At 39.9% G+C, this 8,977-nt stretch overlaps 1 protein-coding gene and 1 pseudogene across 1 annotated transcript; one reads left to right on the forward strand and one right to left on the reverse strand.

Moving 5' to 3' along the window:
* The window catches only part of LOC105042459 (brefeldin A-inhibited guanine nucleotide-exchange protein 2-like), a 47,614-nt pseudogene extending 41,144 nt beyond the window's left edge, over nucleotides 1-6,470 (forward strand).
* A 482-nt stretch (nucleotides 6,471-6,952) lies between these two features.
* Nucleotides 6,953-8,683, reverse strand: LOC105042458 (protein DETOXIFICATION 56). The gene has a single exon (XM_073256765.1). It carries the CDS (start codon nucleotides 8,651-8,653, stop codon nucleotides 7,121-7,123), a length of 1,533 nt encoding a protein of 510 aa, XP_073112866.1. The 5' UTR covers nucleotides 8,654-8,683; the 3' UTR covers nucleotides 6,953-7,120.
* Between the last annotated feature and the right edge of the window lie 294 nt (nucleotides 8,684-8,977).

Raw genomic sequence — 8,977 nt, forward strand, 5'->3', positions numbered from 1 at the left:
TATCTAGCATGTAGGAAGTCATAATTTGACGCAAGATGCCATAATATGCCACAGGATGTCATAATTTTTTTCAAAGAGCAAGGATATTTTCATCATTCAAAAATTTCAAAAGAAAAGACAGAACTACAGACATTAAATACGTATTGAAAAATGGTGGAACAAAAAATGTCCCTCATATTGACATCTTGGGCCATATTATGACATCCTGCATGTAGGAAGTCATAATTTGATGCAGAATATCGTAATATATCACAAGATGTTATAATTTTTTTTCAAATAGGGGTATTTTCGTCATTCAAAATTTCAAACAAAAAAGTGAAATTGTAGGCATTAAATACACGTTGAAAAGTGGTTGGACAAAAATATTCCTTCTATATTATGACATCCTAAGGTCAAATTATGACTTCCTGTGCACGGAAATCATAATTTGACTATAGGATGTTATAATATGCCACATGATATCATAATTTTTTTCAAAGAGGAGTATTTTTGTCATTCAAAATTTTAAATAAAAAAGTAGAACTGCAGGTATTAAATATGCGTTGGAAAGTGGTGGCTACGTGGATCAATGGGGTAAGATGGTGCACTCCACGTCAGATTTTTTACACCGCCTACGGTGCACAAAGAATTTCCCAAGGACCAAATTGGAGGGGGAAGTTTGTGGTGGTTAATCTGAGGCATGTGATAATATTTGGCTTAGGAAAATGGGGTGATGATAGTGACATATTGTGGTATGTCAATTGAGATGGGGGTGCGAGAAAGGAGTTGAATCCAAAGATGGTAGGAGATAGTGGGTATATGTAGCATTGTAGATAAAGTTTATTTCCATTTACTTCTTTTTTTTTTTTTTCAATTTAGGTATGTAAACTAAGTTTTCTAGATTTAGAGTTAATGGTAAAAAATTGAAGGAGTAATTTAGGCTATGTTTGGTTCAGGAATTAGAAAAATAGGAATAGCAAACGTTATGCCCATGAGAATGTGACTTAGCCAATTTTTGTTTGGCTCTACTTTTTGGAATAATTTTTGAATTATTACTTTTTTGTCCATGAAAGTAAAATGTAGACAAAAGAAGCCTTTATGCCAAGGATAACTTATGACAGCTTTTACTAGGAATGGATATGCCTGCCATAAACAAGTCTGACCAGCATAACTATTCCTTGATTGTGGCTCCTTCCAAAATGTGTTTGGCAGGTATAAGGCTTATTCCAAGCCTTATGCCCGCTTTGCACTTGAACAAAACATAGCCTTAGGGTCTAACACTTAAGAGTAGCCTACAATAGCCCCCTTTACCTTGATCTTATATGAGAGTCCAAACTAGCTTGGGCCAATTTAGGTAGACAAGCCAATTGGGCACCCACTTGACCATATAGGGCCTGCTTGGGCTATTGAGCTCAAGGGGACAATTAAGGGAATTGCATAAGCTTAGGTGACTTTAGTAATACCTTTAAAAACCATGGGCTTAAATGCTGATTAGTATGCTGCAATATGCATGGCCTATGTTAATGCTTTATCACCATAAGGCATTGCAATTCTACCAAACCTGCTGCCATGCTAGTGTATGCCATGCATTGGTGTGACTATAAGATAGAGTACTTTGGTGCCAATGCTTTGTCCATATTCGACCAGCAAGCATGCCAAGGTTTTAAGTTTTTGCTGAGATCGACTAAAATTAACCAATTTTGGTGGTTGTAAGTTGTAACTAGTTTTGGCCAAACTAACGGGGATCAGAATGGTTTTACTTTATGTTTGGTGCTTATTATCATACTGGGTTTATCACTTTTCTTCTTTAAGTACATTGGTTGTACAATCATATGATCCACATAAAAGGGTACCTATTGTGTCAACCAACATTTCAAACCTTGGTAAACTTGGAGGCTAATTGTAGCATGTGGCTTTACCTAGGATAATTACACTTAGGGTTTTCAATAACATTAACTTCTCCAAACCAAATGACTCCAAAAGCTCGAGGTCATAGGGAGTTGGGCAAACAATGTGTATCAGGCTCAACATACCCCGCATGTGTGGTCCGAACCATGCACATGGAGTAACCACAAAAACTGAAACGAGTCGAGATAATAATATGCTTATTAAATAAAAATTAGCATGGAGGGGATTCGAATTCATGACCTCCAGCAAACTCTAGCTTTGAGACTCGGAGCTGATGGCTGACAATCCTAAACAACTCTTAAAGTTGTAAAAGTGCCGAAATTGGCAGCTTCTAGAAAGAACAGTGATATGTTAGCCAGTAGAGCGGAGTCATGGTTGTGCAGTGTGCCAAGCCGATAAAGTGGTCTTGGTGCAGCAAGGTGCTGGTTTTGAGCACAAGTTTGATGCGGCATGTAGACTCAATGGAGCAAGATGCTGGGTTTGAGCATGGGCTTGGGCATGATTCTTGGAAGAGCAAGGTGCTGGTTTTGAGCACAAGTTTGATGCGGCATGTAGACTCAATGGAGCAAGATGCTGGGTTTGAGCATGGGCTTGGGCATGATTCTTGGAAGAGCAGACCCTCTTGTAAGGGTTCGGTGAAACATAACTTTTGACAAACTGGTGAGTTTTGGACTGGAGCAGTAACATACCGATAAAGTGTGGCTCTTAGAGAGTGGGCTCTTAGGCGAGCGTTAACACGTGACACACTCGGAGGAGTGTTTATATACAGAGCTTGATCTAAGAGTGTTGGATTGGACTCAAAGAGGAGATGAATAGGCTTACATGTAACTAGGGAGAATGATAAGGATCTATGTGAAGTTTAGTCCCATATAGAACAATTAGTTGGAGGTAGATGGATTGACATAGATGATTGGGCCTAAAATAGCTAAAGCGTTTTAGTTGATTTGGGTTTCCACTTGTATATCTGGGCCTTCTCCTGATCAGAGTCAAACTTCCAATTTCACCTGAAACAGTAAGGGCCAAGATATCTTTGAGAAGCGCTATGGAGCTTCAACATGGTGCAAGGTCTTTAGTTCATTTAAGGGCATTGGAAAACACTCTGTCAAAGACTTAATGGTATACAGGACATGCAATCATTTAAGCAAACTCTCGAATCATTTGGAATCCAGATAATGATGAGCCACAGCACAACATTCCCTAAGGAGAAGACATCATTAAAAAATCTATCAATTATTGAAATAACATTGAATATTCCCAATCCAGAATTCATGTACTCCTATGGAGTCCGTGTACAGCAAAAGCAAATGATAGTGCATCAAGAACTTTCAAAAAAATGGTCAAAGGATTCATGTGGTATATAATAAAAACACATTCACCATAGATGATCCCATCACAAAATATCCACCAAACAAATGAATTATCAATTAACAATGTTGTAGAAATATTGTAAATGGTAGACAAAAGTCCAATGAGTAGAGGTCAAGTTGGCCAAGATATCAAGTTCAAAAACTAGTACATTAAGGACACATCTATAAAAAGTAGCTACATTTCGAAAAATGAAATGTAAGATATCAATAAGATGTGGCACGTTAGTATAAAGTACCAACCCAGAAATATTCAAAACTAATTTAGAATGTAGTATATTCTAAAGTGAGGTATGTGGCTGCATATGTGGATGCTACTAAATAGGCAGCCCATTTAGCATTATGCTGTCATATGCGCAGCCCACTTTTATGCAGCCTCATGCAAGTAGATGGTTAGATGGAGGTAGGTTTTAACTAGGCCAGATTCAAGTACTTGGCATGTTGATGACTACTGTTAATGACACTATTTTGTGAAAAATGTCCAGTTTCTCTATCAAGTACTAGCTCTTAGTTGTATTATTGTTTTTTTTTACTATCATTATTTTATTGCATCTTCCTGTAACTTATTTTCATTAAATGTTTTAAAAGTATGATGACATATGTACTCACATATGTGCACTCATATAACATGCACTACACAATCCCTTGACCGCCTGCAAATTATAGTTGCCTTCCAAAGCATTCGTTGATTTTTTCCTCCATGCTCCAATGCAATCACATCAAATTGGAGGCTTATGCAATCGAACTAGAAAATCGTCAATGAGATCCTGACTTTTAAGTCTGTTAATCAGAAGGAACAACAACAGAAGATCCATAACCATAAACATCATGTCTTATCTACCCAATTTTCCTATTGAAAGCTACCTCTGATATTATTTTAAGCTTTTTCCTAACCTTCTCTTCTCATCTCTTCCATGTTACCTTAGGTCTTCTCCTCCCTGCCCCTATATCCTTCAATAAATTACTCCTTATTACTAAAGGCCCCATATCTTTTGGTTGTACATACCAATACTATTTCAGTTGATTAGCCATCACTCTGCCCTAAATTTGTACATCTCCTACAACTCTTCTGATATAATCATTTTTAAATCCATGGTTTTCAAATTATTTTCTTTAACTCTCTTTATTGGCCAACATTCTAAGCAATAAAGTATTGCAAGCCTTATAATTGTCTTATAAAACTTTCCTTGAAGTCACCAATGTCTGTTTCAATCATATAATACCAAAAGCACCTCTCTACTTCACCATCTAATTTTATTAAAAATAACTTCATCTAACTGCATTATTTTGTAAAATAGATCTCCAGTAATGAAATGGACTGCGCTATAAGCTTATACATCAAGCTTGACTAGGAATACAACTTTGTTTCTTATTTTTGCTCCAGTTGCATTTCATATACTCAATTTTTGTTCTACCGATTTTTAAGCCATTATCTTAAAAAGCTTTCTTTCATAAATTCGATTTAGCGTTTTCTCTTATTTCTCCTCATCACTTCATAGTATATCATGTGCAAATAATATATATCACTGCCCACCTTCTATGTATTGGCAGTAAGTTCTACAACTAGTTTCAAAAGATACGGCCTTGGTGTTGATCCTTGGTGCAAGCCTACAGCAATTGGCAGTGCATATCCTCAATGATTTCAATGCATTGTAAAATAACACCATTTCATAACATTTAATCGTACTTTCCTACTTAAATGAACTTTTCTATTACCTTGTTATAGAGTTTCTCCAAGTCTAATAAATCCCACATATACTGTTTACCTGTTTTTTTTCTAATTTTTTAATCAAATACCTAAGAATGAAATCCTCCATTGTTGGCATATTTATTGTAAAAGCAAATTGTTTCTTCATTATTGTTATTTATTCTTATTCCTTGTTCAATGACCTTTTTTCACAACTGCAACTGCCTTGTTGGTTTGGTTCCACAATACTACGAGTGATATTGTACATCTATTCTATTCTAAAGTATCACAATGGTATTTTCTTGGTTTTCAAAATCTTATCAAATAAGCTATCAAACCAAGCTCCACCAATATCTCCCATGATTTGCCTAACCTCACTTGGTAATTAACTATGGCCTTGATGCTTTCCCTTTTGCATCATTTTCTAAACTCTCCATTTCAAACCCTCAAAAGTTTCTACAACTACAATCTTGATACTTTTGGCCATCTAGTACCACATTCTTCGTAGTTTAGTTCTTAATTTCAAGTTTTCTTCTTCAATAATTAACCCTTAAAAAATATGACATTTCCCCTTTCTACACTAAGGGGGGAACACTTCAGTTATATTAATCTAGACTTGGGCTTTAATATGAATGAACAGCAACGAATGGGTTCTGTACATGACAGGCAAATTCTTTTGCGGGCTGTGATGGATATATATAACATGTTCAAAGCTCAACTGTTGGTGAAGAACACTGTTGTACTTTTTGAGGCTTTTCATGCTGCGGTGTCTCATGCTTAGAAGATAAATAGTGATAATGACGTTAGGTCAAAGCTTCAGGAGCTGGGTTCTATGACCCAAATGCAGGACCCCGCGTTGTCACGCCTTGAGAATGAGTCCTATGAGATATGCCTTGCTCTGCTACAAAATATTGTACTGGACGGACCTCTTAACGGGGATGTAGAAGTGGAGGCATACTTTTGTCGACCTGTGCAGAGAGGGCCTGCGGGTTTATCTTCACACTGCGAAATCTGGGCAGCTTTTTGAAGTTTCGTCTGGTTGCCAACCAAGAGCTTATTGGCTTATCCCGGTTGGTTCTGCAAAACGAAGAGGGCTTGCAGCTCAGGCATCCTTTATTGTGGCAACTCTTCAAGCTATATGTGGATTAGGGGATTCCTCTTTTGAGAAGAACCTGGCTCAATTCTTCCCTCTTCTGGCATCTCTAATACGTTGTGATCATGGGTCAAGTGAAGTAAAGATGGCACTTCGCGATACGCTTGGTGCATGGGTAGGTCCAGTATTGCTTCAGTCCTGTTAAACCTTGCAGAATCTCATCATATAAACTTCGAGATGTATGATATATTTTCATTTATATGAGTCAGTTTTCCTTTACTGCTGATTTTTTTTTTTCCCTCATTGTTTCATCTTGTGGGATGAATTAACCGTACTGTATGAAGAGCTAGTGTCACATGGCTTTTCGATGTGGAACTACAATTAGCTGGGAAAGTTGCTTGATGGTGTATTCTAGTGTTCCTTTCTGTACATTTGGTCCCGCCTACTGATTTCCGTTTGCCTCGCTTTGTTTTCTATCATCCTCTGAAATATTTGATATTATTTATCAGAAAAGAAAAGAATTATGCTGCTTTTCTCCTGTTCACTGTCCCCTTGCGACCAGCAAACTGTGCTTATGAAACAGTAAAATATTGCAGCGCAACTCAACGTATACAAACTCAACCATGCATAGCGTCTAAGCACCTGATGTGGAAAACTAAGATGTGATTTATTTTAGAGTACACCTTTATATTTGAAAGTGAGCTGAAGTCCGGTGTAGAGTGTAATGTCTGAATTAATTTTTTCATATGATGCTGGACTCTTACCTTTGCTGACACTCTATAGCTGGAAGTTTTCCATTGCAACTGAGATGATATGTGACAGAATTTAGAAAACTGAGCTCATCGTTTTCGGGTGCGCAAAACTTGAGCCTATTTAAGGCGTTACCATGGGACTAGGGAGCTGAAGTTTATTGACGAGGTAGGTTGGAAAGAGTTAAATAGCCTTGTTCTTACTCCATAGGCGCCTTCACCATGGACTGAAGGGAGCCTATTATCTTCCAATATAAGAAAAGAAAAAAAAATTAGAGAAAAGAAAATAAGAAAGTCATAAATCTAGTAACTACTGACTCATTCTCTGTCTGCGAGTGAATCAGACACTGTTACCTTCTACCATTTCCATGTCATCATTTTCTTCTCCTACCTGTGTGTTCACGCCAGCCAACGTTTGTGCCTTCTCCGCTTCTCCATCCCAATCCACAAAAGCCACAAACACCCCCAGCAGAATGGCACTGGCTGCAGAACCCATCAGGAATCCCAGCAACAACCCACCAAGTCCAAGCCTTACCTTGAAAGCCAATACCACAGCCAGAGGCAAGGCCACCAGATAGAACCCTCCAAGACTAGCATACATTCCCAGCCAAGGTCTGGCCGTCCCCCGGACTATCCCACCACAAACCGTCAAGGGGAAGTTAACCACCTCTATCAAAGCCATCAACAGCATCATCTTACTCACCCCATCCACAACTTTCTCATCATGGCTAAACAAATATCCCCAACATCCTCTTGCAATCACCATGGCTGATGCACCCAGAAATCCGGTCAGGACGCCGAGGCCTAAAGAGACGTAGGCGGACTCACGAGCATCCCTGGCTTTACCTGCACCAAGCTCATTTGACACACGCGTGGATGCGCATGTTGCCAAGGAGAGCATCACCGCGTACAGCAGGTAGTCGAAGTTGAGCACGACGGCGATCACCGCCACCATCTGTTTGGCGTCGGGAAGCCTCCCTGTGAGCAGCACCAAGATCTCGTAGCACCACCATTCTAAACATGTCGTCAAGCAGCACGGCGCGGAGAGCCTGAGCAACCGGAGCCAGTCCTGCATCCTTTGGTCCCACCACCCTCCTTCCCGCCACAGCTTGGTGCCGTCGCTCTTCTTCCTCCTTTCAGTCACCAACACATAGGACACCAACATGATCACCACTGTGAGGTCCGTCAGCCAAATCGCCATCGACACACCCTCAAGTCCCTTCTCCTTTGAGAGCAAGACGTTAAGGGGAAGATGGAACGCTAGTGCCATAGCTGAGCTGAATAGTATAGGAAGTGTCACTCCTTGTGAGCTCAGATAGGCCTTGAGAGGACAGAGGAAGGAGGTGATTACCAAGTCGGGGAGAAGATAAGTTATGTACTTCTTTGCAAGAGCAGCAATATCCCTTTGTTGTCCAAAGCGCATAAGAATTCCGTCCACGTTGAGCCATAGGAAGGAGATTGGAAGAGAGGCTACTAGTAATAAGATGGTGGCCATGATGAGTGTCTTATGAAGAAGCTTGCAGTTTCTGGCCCCATGGGCTTGACCACATATGGGCTCCATGGCACAGCACAGACCTGTTAACACCGACAAGCCTGTGACGTTGGCGAAGGTGAAGCCGAGCGTTCCTCCTGCCAGTTGGAGCTCCCCGAGCCGGCCGAGGAACGCGGTGGTGATGGCGGTCTTTGCAAACCATGTTAGGTTCATTGCAGCCAGGGGAAGGGCAATCCCTCGCTGTGCTCGGAGTTCTGAGATGATTGCTTGCTTGATGCCAAGAAGCCATTTCGGAATATGGTGGGGTGGAGAGAAGGGTGGATGTGGAGGAAGTGCTCCTCTTGGGCTTTCATTCTCCATTCTGGAGGGTGTATTTTGCATGATAACTGCAAAGTGGTTCAGTTTCCTTTTGTTTTGTTCTCTTATAAGAAGATGATACGTGGAGAATTAGATATAAGATATGGTAACGGCGGCTCATGCCAAAGAACAAAGGCTCCAATAGTGGATTCTATTTTGGGGAAACGGTCAGGGAAAGGAATTGGCACTCCCATTTAAAAAACAATACATAGAAAACTCTCCTACTCTCTATGCCAATAATATGTCGACAAGTACTTCTCTTTTTCTTAGCTCGTCATTGAGTATGAATCTGAAACCCTTTGGAGAAGTATGCTAAATGGTTTCACGGAAACGCTTTGTTGGGTTGAA

The sequence above is a fragment of the Elaeis guineensis genome, chromosome 4 (assembly GCF_000442705.2).
Source record: "Elaeis guineensis isolate ETL-2024a chromosome 4, EG11, whole genome shotgun sequence".
Taxonomy (NCBI): Eukaryota; Viridiplantae; Streptophyta; class Magnoliopsida; order Arecales; family Arecaceae; genus Elaeis; species Elaeis guineensis.